This window comes from Erithacus rubecula, assembly GCF_903797595.1.
Source record: "Erithacus rubecula genome assembly, chromosome: 6".
Classification (NCBI taxonomy): domain Eukaryota; kingdom Metazoa; phylum Chordata; class Aves; order Passeriformes; family Muscicapidae; genus Erithacus; species Erithacus rubecula.
Genome location: NC_136688.1, coordinates 27,756,290 through 27,770,585, shown reverse-complemented (window position 1 = coordinate 27,770,585; position 14,296 = coordinate 27,756,290). Strand labels below are relative to the sequence as shown.

Genomic DNA, 14,296 nt, shown 5'->3' with positions numbered 1-14,296 from the left:
ACATTCTTCCTCCATCCAGTTCTATCTGTGAACACTACAGTGCTTTTGTTTTACCTGGCATGATGAAGGAAGCCTCTGATCTCTTTGTATCTGGAATTAACTGAAATTCATATAATTCCTTGGTTCATAGAAATACCCTGTGTTCCACATAGCTCGTGACCAAACTTCATCAGTTATATTGCAGCATTTAAGGTAATTGTCCCTGCATAAGATTTAAGTGAAAAATAATGTTCAAGAAAGCTTACTAGTTTCAACCTGCATTTGAGACAAATATTTCCTTTAGCTTTCTTCAAAATGAGTTAAATTTTGATTTTAAAAACAGATGTATAAAGACTAGAATTTTGGTGAACAATTGAAACAGTTTGGCTTCCAGCAATTAATGAATAGATCTCATCTGGTGGAGGTATTTTTGATACTGCATCTCTTGTGCAGAGAATTGATGCTCCTGGGTTCTGCTCTACAGGGAGGCTGTTTTTGTGAAGTCCCTGAGGCCTTGCTGAAGTAAACTCTGGACTGTTGTTGGTTTATTCTGGTTCAATACCCAGAGTGTTGCTTCTTCTAGACTCCAAAATCTCAGTTGGAAAGTCTGCAACAGAACAGCATCTCTCAAAGAAGTCTCTAGGAAAAGTACCCAGTGTGCTCTTCAACATGGAATCCCCATCCCAACAAGAGTCTAAGCAGATGCACAGGTTTCAGGGTATAGATTGTGTATGTAAAGTTGGCTAGGGAGACTTTTTCAACAACTTCCCCCTGTTTAACTGTTATTGAAAGGGAGTTTTATGTAGAAGAAAAATTCTGATCAGAGAGGAAGCAAAGATGTATGCATATATTTAGAACATCAAATGTCTGAATTGTTACAGCACTTATTCAAGATATAGATGACTTGCTTTCAGGTCATCTTGCTGAGCCTACTGAACACAGTAGGTGTTCAGGCTCACATTGCTGTACTTGTCATCAGACTTCAAAAGAGTCTGATTTTTAATGTAACTAATTAATTCATTGTTGGACATTCTTGAAATGTTTGTAGGACTGTAAAACAGGAGCAGTACACATGTGGGAGAATTTGGTGGTAGTAACTATGTTCAAGAACCTGCTTGGCCTTAACTGGATTGAACTGTTGCTTTTGCAGTTCATCATAATTATCTTGATTAGAAACTAAATTGTAATCACTCTGGGTAAACACTGAAGGTGTTTTCCTCTGAAAGCTGCTCAAGTTTGCCCTTTCCAGCTGCTTGCAGCAGAAGACCATGCTTATTTTCCTCCTTCCATGCAGGGCTGGGTCTGCCACACTCAGATGTGGCAACAAGGGTAAAAGGGAGAGGGGCTAAAGGCAAAGGCCTTAGTTTGGCTTGCATTTAAACCCTTTCATAGAGAGACATCATGCATGTCTTAAAACCCTTGTATGATCTGTCTGGTTTCCATTGCCTGTGAAGTTTAGACTGAAAGCAGTGTTGCCACTGATTCTGTTGCTCAGCTGATCAGTTTTCCTATGCATGACTAGATATAATGGGGCTTGGTTACTGCATCAAGAGGAGCTGGCACTTGTCAATTCACTGATTGCCATAACTGTTTCTACACAGCATGTGTGCTGCTTCCCTTATTGTTGAGTATGTGTATTGCAAAGATCTTATCAAATCCCCTTTTAGTGCTACTTATGCACCTAAAAATGTAACATGGATCTGCAGCATGAGGAAGTGGTGCCACTGCAGGCATGATGGGATGACTGTAAGTGGGGAAGCAGACCTGATTAATTCCTTTGGAATTGCTGTCTTTATATTTCAGTCTATGGGGAATTCTATTTTCTACAACAAAATCTCTTTACACTTAGCCCACAGTAAATAAGCAGGCAGATAAAATTGGAGTTATTCACAACATAAGAATGTTTGTTAGATATGAGTAATTTGATTAATTGTAGAAAATGTACTGTCATGTACTGTTGAGCAGAATTGAACATGACTAAAACCAGTTTCTGTTCCCAAGACTTTTGCCTGTTTGCTGTTATGCTGTATTTTCCATAAATGCCATTCCTTTTCCATGCTGCACTTAACCTGCTGTGATCTGTTCTTCATAAACAACAGGCACTAGTGGGTAATCTGCACACTTTCTTTTGCTGCCTAGTGCCATTGGGCTTGTTGCCATGGGCTGAGGGAGACTTGCATTCTTCATAGTTTTCCCCCAAGCAGTTTTTCAGAGAAGGTTGCTGAGATTTTAAATGGGATCTGTTTCAGACAGATTAATATGAACATGAATAATGTTAATCCTGCCTTGAGGGTGTAGTTTTGTGGGACTTTGTGGTATGTCTTGCTATTTGCTGCCACCTTCCACTGTCTAGTAGTGGTTTCTTTTCCTCACAAGTCTGCATACAAATGTCTGAGGGCAAATCTCCTTGGAGAGTTTCTTTGAGTTTAGGATTCTTAAAATATGGTCCTGGTGCAGTTATGACACAGCACTGAGATTTCTCTTAAAGTGAGTGCACCAGTCAAACCTGTGATCTTATGATAGGGTCAGTGAGGGGCTGATTGTCAGAGCAGTTCTGCATTACCAGATAGCTTCCAGAGCATTCCCACATCTCATAAGTCTGCTTGGAAAGAGTGATCTATGTTATGGTCCATACCAGTAGTTTCACTCCACACTATGCACACAAAGTTCTGTTTTTTCCCAGCTTCCACAAGCATCCCTTTCTAAAGATGTGGGGAACCCTTTCAGCCTTCAGTGTGACTTCATGATCCAAGTCTGCTCCTCTCTATTGGCTAGTGTAGCATGATGCTGAATTGCAAACTCACTTCTTAATGCAGCAAGGTACTGTGTAGACATCTCCTTCATTCCTTGGATGCTGTCTGTTATTCCATTTTTCAGTGCTCAGATTCCAACAATACTAAGCTCTCAATGAATTTACCTCTCCTTTCAGAAGAACACAGTCTATTTTGCTAGATTTTAAAAACCCTCTTTATAAAGCATCTGGTTTTTAAATGGTAGGTTGTTCTGGATTTTTTTTCTTTTAATTAGAAAACATTCCTTCTATAAAAGATGGTAGCTGTAGCTTTCTCTGAGTACTGCTCTGCAGGTTTGCTACTTAAACACTTGCTTTCTTCCTGTGGCTTTCATTGTGTTTCTCATTGGTGTGTTGTGCTAAAGATAAACTATGAGTGGGTAAGAAGGGAAGAACTTTGGTTATTTATGGCGTTTCTTCAAAGAGGTGCCAGTCAAGATAGCAAAGGAACGGGTTCTTAAAGCAGGAGGGGATGTGCTTAAGGAAAGTGACAATGCAAGGTCATTCTTTGCTTCAAAGTGTCATATTCTGTGTCAGAAGCAAGAAAGCCTCTCTTGGGGACCCTTTTCCCAAGCTAAAAATAATATATGTGTCAGCGTGTGTGATGGGAATGACTAAGATTCTTTTGCTTCAGATCATTTCTTTCCTTGGTTATATGAATAGTGGAAGTCCTGTGGAGCAAACATTTATTGAGTGGTGCATAGACTTGAGGCAGGTGGGTGCTGCATATTTGGGAATATTTGCACACCACCATTTGTGGAGTATTAAATATGAGTGGAGAACAGAAAAAGTGACGAATGTTGTTTAAGGGGCTGCAGTTCCAAAGAGGCTTAAATACAAGATACAGACTGATTAATAGCCTGTAAAGGTAAGGCAAGCTTCTGACAATAATCAGCTGATACTTAATGTAGCAAAAAGTATTAAAAGATGTGGGGTGTAAGCATAATGGCAAGACATGTGAACCAGAACAGAGGCATCACCATGTAGAGCTAAGATAAATAGCCATCAGGCCAGTGTGTCAGTTGTGTACCACTAACTTGGGTTCAGACTTTCTAGCTGAGCCTCAATGGCTTGAAGAAAGGAAAGACTTGATTAAAGAATTGCTGTGTCACACTGGCTTCTGCTCCCTGGGTCAGGCTAGATGACCTGCTGGCTTGGAGCTATTCATTTAGCTGTTTTTATGGTGTTTACAAGGAGCACCTGAATGCAACCAGGATTTGGAGCCTTGCCTGGTGCTCTGAGTGCAGTCAGTAGCTCTGCTGCCTGCCTTTAGTCTCAGCAGAGCTATTCAAAAACTGGATGTGTTTTTTTCTTTTCTCACAGACATATAGCTTTCACTACAGAATGAATGTTCTCCCCTTAGCATCTCTGCCCTCCACTGTGGAAGGAGACAGGAAATGTTTGTTTGCTCTGTGATGAGATGGGAATGGGTTGCTAAACTTTTCAGCTGAAAAGAAGTGAGAGGCTGGTCTGAGTGTTGCTGTTCCTGTGGTCAGCCCAGTACTTGTCCAAGGTGCTTTCAGGCCTCTTACAGCAAACTATCTCTTTGTGTTACTCCATGGAAGCTGGTTTCAGCCATCACAGAATTGCTGCTTTGCTTCTGTTCTGTCATATGTTTATACAATTTCTCTGTCACTTCCAGTTTCTATTTAAGCAATATCCCCTTGATCCTCACTTGTTGAATAATTTTAAAGAGATGCTGCTTGCTCATTTAGAAGCTTTATTTGGGAATCTGGTTCTGGCATTGCCAGTGAGATATTGAAGAAACCCAAAGAATGGCTTCTTTTTCCCCTGAGGAAGTTAAGAGGCAGAGTCATCTCCCAGTGGCTACTCTTTTAATGTTTACATGTTGTAAGGAATTCTGTGACAGCAGCTCTATAATCATATGGCCACTATATTGGCTGCTGTTTGATTTCACACATTGTAATGACAGAGTAGAATAGAGGAGCTGCTGCTACACTTTTAATTTGAGGAGTGGTGATATGGAGCAATTTTTCTTGGGTTTGTCCCTCATGCTTTTTATCCTTTAGTTGAGACACAGGAAAGATATCCTATCTCTCCATGAAAAATAGAAACAGTGTCCTTCTGCATGATCAGAGATTTGGCTGCTTGCAGTGCTTTAAAATGCAATTGGATTTTTTTTTTTTTTTTAATGTAGATGTCAATGAGGAATCTGTTGAAGACCTCAAATAATTTACAGGTTTTATTTGTCTGATTTCCTATTATGTAACTTACAATGTTCAGCTGCTGGACAGATGTGTGTTAATCTGAGATACCAAATTCTGTCATGTGCCTTCCAGCAGTAACAGGCATTCTGTAGCTGTAACTTGGTTAACAGTCAAGTCTATTAAGTACATGAGATTGTATTTTAGTATATAAGACTGTATTTCTTCTACCTCAATCCTGAGAAGACCGAGAGCCAAAAAAAATCAAATACATGTTTTCTAACGTATTTTGATAGTCAAAATTAGCTCAATAACTGAAGATTAGATCTGTGCAGTAAACATGAGTCATGCTTGCATACTTATTCTTCTGATGTTAAGTGTTTAAAAAAATCTCACTACTTTGGGAGTAGGATGAGAATGAGGTCGAATTTGGGGTTTACAATTGAAATTTTATTTAGAAATAAAAGTTCAAATGTAAGATAAATGGAAAATATTAAAGTAAACCTTCACATTTTGGATATTCATTACCATTGGTGCTCTGAAATAGTTGACATTGTGTTTGTTTACACACAGTGCTTAGAGAGGGTATTGGATCAGCTATTGCCTTTATACTTTTTTTGGTGTCATGCCAGTCCTATGTAAGTGATGAAGAGCATACCTTCCCTCCCAGCCATTAAGCTGCCAACTCTGGGCTGTAGGCCACTGTTGTTATGACCCTAAATTGTACAGACACCTGGGCAGGTATCATGGTGAAAGGTAGAATGTCTCAATGTGAAGACATTCAGGGAAAACAACTGCACTGATTCTTGAGATTTCTGAAGTGCTATTCTTCATGGGTAGCTGTCTGGCCTTTAGGATAATGGGTGGGATTTAATTGCAGTTGTTATCTGTAGAAGGGAAGTCCTTTGGTACTGCAGTAAAACATGTGGCTGGGGTTGTTGTGAAAGTGCTGAGTGCTGTCAGTCTCAGATTTTTTTTTTCTTTCTTTTTTTAATGGCATCATGGGGGAAGAAGAGGTCATGGGGTACCAATCCAAGGAAGACTAGCATTTCTTAGCCTAGTTATTTACAAAATTGCTTCACATTTTTAAGGATGTAGTATGCTTGGCTTGCATAAAGGAGTGTATGTAATATGTAACTCACCTCGATGGAGAACTACAAACATGCTCTTAGTTAATGCATCTATCCTGAATTTGTGTCAATACATTTGTTTTTTGACTCCTCTGCCATGTACTTTGTTATTTTTCTAAAGGCTTGGCTTAAGGACTATCGATTGACTAATACTTGAGTTTTTTAAATTCTGGGCACAGGAGATTTTTTTATATAATGTAACATGGAATGGTCTTGCCCTACAAATTCGAGACCCTATCCTGGCATTTAGCTCTATCCCTTGGTAGGATTTTTACAGTTAGTGCTCAGATGTAAAGACAGCTTCTTGTGCTGTTGGGAATGAAGTCTTGTGTGTGTGATCAGTGAAGATAAACTCTAAACACAAACTCAAGCAGTTCCATAACATTTGTTTTGAGTGTTCAATTGACTACACTGAGCAATAACAAGTATTCTCTAACTTGATTATTGCTTATTATAGTACTTTTGAGTAATTTGCAATCAATATTGTGATATATTGAGAGAAAAGTGAAATTCTAAATAGCAGTGACAGTGACTGCAGTACCATGGGTACATGAGATTACTGTTGATTTTGGCTTCTAAAAGTAAATGCTTGAGGCAAAATGATTGATTTGCACTTTAGTAAAACCCAAGATAAACAAGTAAAACCCAAGATAAACACGACGTACCATGTTATAATTGCTCTTAGATCATGTTTTATGTGATATTCAAAGCCTTTTAAAAAAAACTGTCATTAAGTCTCTGAACAAACTTTGCTACCTTAGGGCATTGAAGCCAGCTGTCAGCAAGGGGGAATGACTGGTTTTGCTCTGAAGGATCCCTAATGAGGGGACCAGCATAAACACCCCATCAGTCTTCTGTGTGAAGAGGACTGGAATTAGAAATTGGTTTCAATGAACTTGTTTGGAAAAAAAAAGAATGGACAGAATTCATTTTACAAGTAAAATAAAAAGGCAGTTTCTGAAATGGTCTCATTAATTTTATTTTTTTCATTAATGTGTTGAAGGAACCATCTCTAGTTTATAATAACAGAATGACTTTTCAGGGTACTTGTGTACACATTTAACTATAGCTGAAAGTATGCTTGTTAGAAAGAATTTTGGAATCTGTTAGTATTTACACAGATCCCTGTACAATGATAGTTTACTTTTATCTCAAAGATGTCAAATGCATCCTGAATTTCATCCAGGTGCTGGCTACTCTGAAAGCTGAGGCAAAGGCTGACATGAGATTTGTTAGGCTGAATGGAATCTTAGTGCTGCTGAATTAATATCTCCATAGATGTTACTAAGATCAGTCTGCTAGATCAGGACTTACATATTTTTACTTGAGAGGTTCTGTATTGGAATTATTTTAATATTTATATTAATTCTGGTGTCTTTCTGTGGTGGAGGAAGGAACTGGGCAACTCTAGATGTTCAGTTAAGAAGTAGAACTTTAAAGTCAATCAAGATGAAGTTTATACTGTGTACCTTTTGACTCACTAGAACCTTCATCAGATGTTCCTAAGTCCATGACAATATATGAGGACCAAGCATGTTGGAACTTGCTCCTGCTGGGTAGTTTGACATAGTAACAGGAGAAGGTTTGTTAACCAAGTCAGTATTGTGTTTTTCCAGCCGTGTTACTGAACTAAATGCTTTGAAATGCCTACAGATGCTGCTGTCAAGCAGTGGCTATGAAATTTGGGGTAGGATGGCCTTTCCAGTACCCAGCTGGGATGCAGCAGGGACAAGCTGTTAATAGTAAACAGTGAGTGGTATGTAGCAGAGGGCAGGATGAGCTGCTGCATCCCCCAGATAAAGTGTTCTGAGATGGTTGTAACCTCTTTGAGCTCCTGAATTTCAGCTACAGGAGTTGGAGTAGGAGAAGTCACCTTTGTTTGGGGGGGAGGTGAGGGGAGAAAGATAATGATATCAAAGGCAGTCTTATGTAAGAACTCCTCACTCTGAAGTGTGTATTTGTGATACTTCTGGGTTTGGACTTCCAATAAGATGCTGAATTATAATAAAGTGGTTGGTGATAGAGTGAGAAATGAAATGCCTGCTCTTTGTTTTATTAAACAGGTGCAGTGCCACACCTACACTGGATACTGCTGGTGTGTGACGCCTGATGGCAAGCCTATTAGCGGCTCTTCTGTACAGAACAAAACTCCTGTATGTTCAGGTACTGTGGGAGTGGCTTCAGCAAATGCTAACTTTATAACCAGAGAGGGTTGGGGTGAACCATCCTTTTGAGAGAGCCTAACCTTTTCAGGTGACTTGGCCAGTTAACTCCACTCAACACTGCTCTTTGGGCTCTGGCATGTCCACCTGCAGTTAGGGTACAGACTCTTCTGCAAGGCTCAGTAAGAAGTGCCTGAGGTGGCAACCTATGGCAGCCAAGGCAAGAGTCAGTGTTGCTGCATACACCAACACCAGAGATTTGCTGAACAGATGGGATAACTTTTCTCCATGAGCTGTATTTTAAAGAAATGGTTCTTGGGCTGTATCTTGTGGAGCAATTATTTTGTACAGAGTAATTTCAGTTAATTCCTGAGGGTGGTTCTGTGCAAAACTGTCGGTTCCTGGGGTCCTGCTATTATAGTGAATTTGGGTCTTTTGACTACATTGTGTAGTTTAGGATCCCTGTGTTTGTATTGTGGAGAGGGCAGCACTGAGCTTGTACCACAGGCTCACAAGAGGGAGGTGCAGACCCAGGTTGTTACTCATGTTTATTAAGTGATGTGTTTCTGGGCACTCAGCCTGACATTACTTTGTTGCCCAGCAGTTTATTGAGACCAAATCCACAAGTCTCTTTAAAACAGAGTAATACTGTTTTTCTTTCTTCTCCTCACCTTTCAATATGGTGGTCCATAGCTCAACTGGAATGAGATTGGGATTTAGATTTTCGTATGGCCCTGATCAATTATGGTCTAGCTTTGTGAGCTGTGGTGAACATTGCTGCTGTGACAACACCACAGTAAACACAGGCAGGGTTGGGAAGCTGTTCTGTACTTTGGGGAGAATTGAAGGGAAACACTATAATTGTGCTGCCCTTCTCACTTTCTTCTCTGCTTACAAAAATTAAAGAAGGAAAAGGCAGTAAGCACAGGAGTGTGTTTCTAACATGTTCAGTGATGCCACATAAGCACTGCTGCTGTTTTGGCTTCTTGCTCAATGCAATCTGCACCTCAGGGGTTTTTAGTACAGTTCTCCTCTCACACCTTGCAGCATTTTCCCTTTAGGTGGGAGCATGACAGCAGTCAAACCTTTGTGATTTTGAATTTTTCTCATCTGGTGTCCTCTCGGCTGTAGGGCTGCGGTAATAAGCAAACATAAGTGATTTGCATAAGGGTTTGAATTGAGTGGGAGAGCTAAGAACCAGTGAGCCAATGTACCTTGAGGAGATGCTTGGTTTTTACAGGGATGTCGAAAGAAAAAATATAAATATCCTATATTAGTGTAAGATGCAGTAATTTGGCTTAAATCTTTAGAATATGACTTCATGGCACCATTTCCAGGATATCATTTTAGTAGGGCATGTTTTAGACTTTTATTGATCTATTCAGTTAGTCTTGTGCTGTTTATAAAATTTTGTTGCAGAAAAGTAAAGTCATGTTGTACTGTAGAATACAGATGTTAGACATATGATGACTAATATTGAGTTTGTGCTTACTACTTGCAATTCAGCAGTAGATCTGTGATGAGCTGATCTGTAAGTGAAAGTGTCCAGGCAATAGTTTACCTTCAGAGTTTGTCTTGATCAGATTATTGGGCCTGTCAGAGCTGCCTTCTTTTAAGTTGACTTTTGGTCCATTTTCCCTGAATGTTTAGTAATCACTAGAACTGTTTAGTAATGGTGCATGGAAGAATCAGTTTCCTGTGAATAAAGCTATTAAAACAGAAAACAAAACAGCAAAAATACTTCTGACAGATTTTTATACACTTGGGTAATGGATTTATTTGAAAAGCTTTTTACCTGTTCAAGTTTTAGTGGAAAACTGAAGCACTAAAGCAGAGTGCAGAAACAAGCATAGAATCATACATACTATGTGAAGATCTAAGTTATAGTAAACAACCCAAGATGTGTTCTGTTCAAGTACATGCTGGATCTTATTCAGTGTCCCATTTCAAACAGCTGGGGATGTTCAGGGGTTGGTTGAAATCCATTTTCTGCAAATTGTCCCACTTAATCCCTTTCCTCTAGAATACTGTGCTTGCATTCCCTGTACACTCTCCCCATCTGCTTTTGATTTGTTCTTCCTGACATTTGCAAATGAAAGAAGTGACTCCTATTGATCTTTCCTTCTTACCCTTGGATTTATTCCAGATTTCTTACTAGCATGATGTTCTGTTGAGGTCTTTAAAATCACTAGATCCAGGCACTAAAGATTTCTTGTTTACCCTTATCCCAATTTAATGTCTTAATGCATAAAACTTCCTTATACTTTTCACCTTGGTTGAAGCCACAGGCTCTCTGAGTCTTAAATAGAGCTGTTGACAAGTAAAACAGATGCTTTGAGATGGGTTGAGAGATTGACTGTATTAATGTGACATCATATGCTCTGTATGATTGTGCACCATCTAAATGGATGTCTTTTTTTTTCTTTTTCTCCTCCCCTTTAGGTTCTGTAACTGATAAGCCATCAAGCCAGGGTAATTCAGGAAGGAAAGGTGAGTGGAGTCCTGTGCTTCACCAATTTGTTTTGTAATAGCAGCTGCCCAGCCAAGTCCCTTAAGATAGCTCAGAACATGGGTTCCTAACCAGCTCCTGGGTGCAGGGGTGGATGTGCCACTGGAGCTGTCCTTCAGGAGGAGGAATAAGAAGACTGTTCTCTCCCTGTGGAGTAGAAAAAGGTGTGCTCTGCTCTGTGCTGCTCAGCTGAGTTGAAGTACAAGAAAGCTGAGCTTCCCTAAGAAGTGGCTGGTCCAGAATAACCTCTGCTTGTTCACCTTGAAGGAACATACTGAGCATTTCTCAGTAAAATCCCTGAGATTAGGAAGGCTGTCAGTATGATTTGTATTCCAGGAAACAGGAGTGCCAATGTCATGGTTGTGGCTTTGTATGCACTGAAAGGTTTTTTAACAGTGCATAAAACCCTCTGGCCAGCTGGAGCAGTGCTGGATTAAACCTTAACAATGCTTGGAAAACTCACAGGCATTGAGTCTTCTTCTTTGCACTCCTGTCTTCAGTCCTTGTCTTTCCTGAGCAAGGCATTAGCTGGGTTATTGTTGTTCTGCTGTGAGTATTCACAGCTCTTCCTGTGTCCTCTGGTTTGCATTCTCTGAAATGGTTTTGGGAGGGTGGACTACTGAAGTATACATTGAAGAGTCAAATATGTCTTTAGGCCTTTTCCACACCCTAATTTTCAGCCTTTTTCCCCTCTAGCCCCAATTGAGAGTCAACTTTTGAGTTTGTCTTCATACTCCAGGAAAACTGTGCTGAATGTATCCTCACTTCTGCTGGTGAGGATGAATACTCTTTCCTGGGAGATGTTTTGATAACTGAAGTAGGATTTTTAGTGCTAACTCTCTAAACCACTTATTCCTGACACTTCAAAACCAAGGGAAACACTGACTTCGTTGCCAATTTGAGGGACATCTTCCATGCCTGGGAAATATCAATCAGGTCCTGAAAGCACTTAATAGGGATTTGATTGCTCTGTTCAGAGTAGTGATGTATTTTGAGCATATCTGCTCTACAGCCAACTGCTTGCATATAATAGCTCAAGAAAAGGTAAGGAGAAGAAGTATCTGAGGAAAATTACTTAGTTAAACTGAATGCTGAAGCCTGTTTCTTATTTTAGGTAAGGATATGTCTCTTTAAACCTGTAATTATGCATTAATGTCTAATTGGCACCTGAACACATGGTTATAATTCTGTTAATGCAATCACTGCCAGTCTAGCCTGAAGAACAAGCAAATCAAATCACTATTGAAATCTGCATTATTTTTGAGTTATTTGTAGACTTTTTACCTGGGTAGTCCTGGTCTGTTGTTCCAGAATTGAAAGCAGGTGACATTGGATTTCACGAGAAACAGGAGCAAAAGGGGAAAATATCTGAGCTTGTTTTTTCTTCTTCACTCCCTTTATTAACTCAGAGGTTGGAACATTCAAAAAGAAAGCTGTAAATGTTATGAATTAATTTAAAATTTGTAATATAAATTGATTCCCTTTGGTGCTGCCTATGGTATGCTTGGTCATGTGGCTGCAGAAACTTCCTGTGCAATAACTGCCAAAGGAGAAATGTTTCCCTTTGGACCAGTATGGTTCAAGCAGTCATGTAAACTTTCTGTCTCCTGCTGTTCTGAATCTGTTCCTATCTGCTAGAAACCCACACATAAGCAAGTCTGGCCCTATTCCATCATGTTAGAAAAATACTTATGAGCAGCTATTTAATGGGTCTTTTAAAATCAAAAGGACTTTTAGAAGCTGTAATAATTTGGTTTAAAATTTGATGGACATAGCATTACTTTTTCATCTAGTGGTGAAAATGACTAATCTAAAAATGAATTTGTCCTTATCAGTGTTTTTTCTTGCCTAAAGTTACCCTGATTCAAATTTCCAATATCAGGTCCTGTTGGAAGGAAGCTGCAATCAAGAACAGCCTTGCTTTGGCTTTCTTGAAACAAGGTGGTTGCTGCTGGTGTGGCTTCTCTGAAGACTGATGGCAAGCCAGCATGCACATAATCATCTATTCCAGCTGAGTGTTCACACACTTGTGGCACAGATTGCCTTTGCAAGGTGACTAAAAGGGCAGGATGAGGAGAGATCCAGCAGGAACTGGGTCAGTGATGACTTTTCTGTTGTAGAGGCACAGCCTGGAAGCTTCTGATATTTCTTTGGGCAGCTACCATCTGATTTGGGAGCTTTGGGAATTTTCCCACTGCACAGTGACACACCTCCCTCTCTCCATCCCTGAGTGAGGGTCTTATACTCAAAGAGCATACCTGGCACAGAATAGGTACTCTGAGGAAGACAAAGAATAGCTAAGACTCTCAAAAGTGATTTCTTTTTCCTCATTCATAAAGGAATGTAAAATATGAGCTAATAAACTTCGTGCCTTTCAAGTCTTCAGGGCAAAAGGGTGGAGGCTGCTCTGCCTTGGAAACAGTGTGGATGGGTAGGCGTATGCTGCTGGGTAATAAATGAAGACTTTACTAGCATATTAGCTCTCCTTCAGAAGAGGCAAGTTAATGTTGGAAGGAGAAAAAGGCTGGTTATTGGTAATAATGCTTTCTCCAGATTTTTTGTCCTCTTTTCCTTGCTATTTAGCTCTGATTTCTGGGGCTCAGTGGGTATGTTGGAGTACCAGAAGATGTGAGGTAACATGATTCTGCTCACAAGCTCTCTCTACTGATGAGAAGAAAACAAAATGGCTTTATGTTCATGTGGCTTGGCATGTAGATCCAGAAGTGGTTCTGTGGAGCTTTCTGCAGAGAACAAACAAGCATGCTGGCAAGAAATACTTTTTATTTTAAAATTCCATGCTCTGGTTATTCATATTAACATTGCTGCTATAGTTGTATGATGCAAGGTCAGTTAGTCAAGGAATTTGCCCCATAGGGTAATTTAAATAAAATTAAATTGGCACCAAACTTAAAATAGACCATATTGATTTGTTCTGTGTCTGAGAAGCATTCAGTTGCTGGAAGGCAGAGCAGACCTGGGCCTGGGGAGATGGAGGCATGTTTGCATGAGGTGGAATAGAAACCCAGGCCCTCCAGGGCATGCTTGCTTTGTGGCTTTGCAGCTCAGACACTTATCACTGTCCTTTTTATGCCGAATTTGTCTCACAAGTGAAGAACACGTTCCCAAGAACTTTGCCAAGGAATGTAATTACTCTTCTGTGAGACTAAGATATCCAGAACCTGTTGCTTTTTGTACAGTCCTTTTGGATAAGAAGCTTCTTGCATTAATTTGCTCCAGTTGCTTCTTAGTCCTGAGACACTTGGAAAATGCATACTGTCCTCTAGAGGTCTGGATCCCCCCCAGTGTCTCCCACTAGGACATTTTTAATGTTTTAAGAAGCAGTGAAAGGCATCTTTGGAGCCAACATAACTGGATTTCTTCCCTGCCTAAAGAATGCAGAACATTCCTTTCCAGCCAAAGGGAAATTGTGCCATACTTTGAGACAAAAGAAGTAAACATGAAACAAAACGAAGTTTTATTTTCTTTATCTGGGAAGTGTTGGGGCCTTAGCTCAGATTTAGCATATTGCAATCAGGAGTACTGTCTTCTACAGCCACCAA

At 39.9% G+C, this 14,296-nt stretch overlaps 1 protein-coding gene across 6 annotated transcripts in view; it reads left to right on the top strand.

Moving 5' to 3' along the window:
- The window catches only part of SMOC1 (SPARC related modular calcium binding 1), a 125,451-nt gene that overhangs the window by 51,208 nt on the left and 59,947 nt on the right, over window positions 1-14,296 (top strand). For all 6 annotated transcript variants that reach the window (XM_079309861.1, XM_079309860.1, XM_079309858.1 and 3 more), the window contains exons 4-5: window positions 8,129-8,228; window positions 10,670-10,717. In XM_079309861.1, the coding sequence (XP_079165987.1) occupies window positions 8,129-8,228; window positions 10,670-10,717 (148 nt within the window). The remainder of the gene's footprint in view (window positions 1-8,128; window positions 8,229-10,669; window positions 10,718-14,296) is intronic.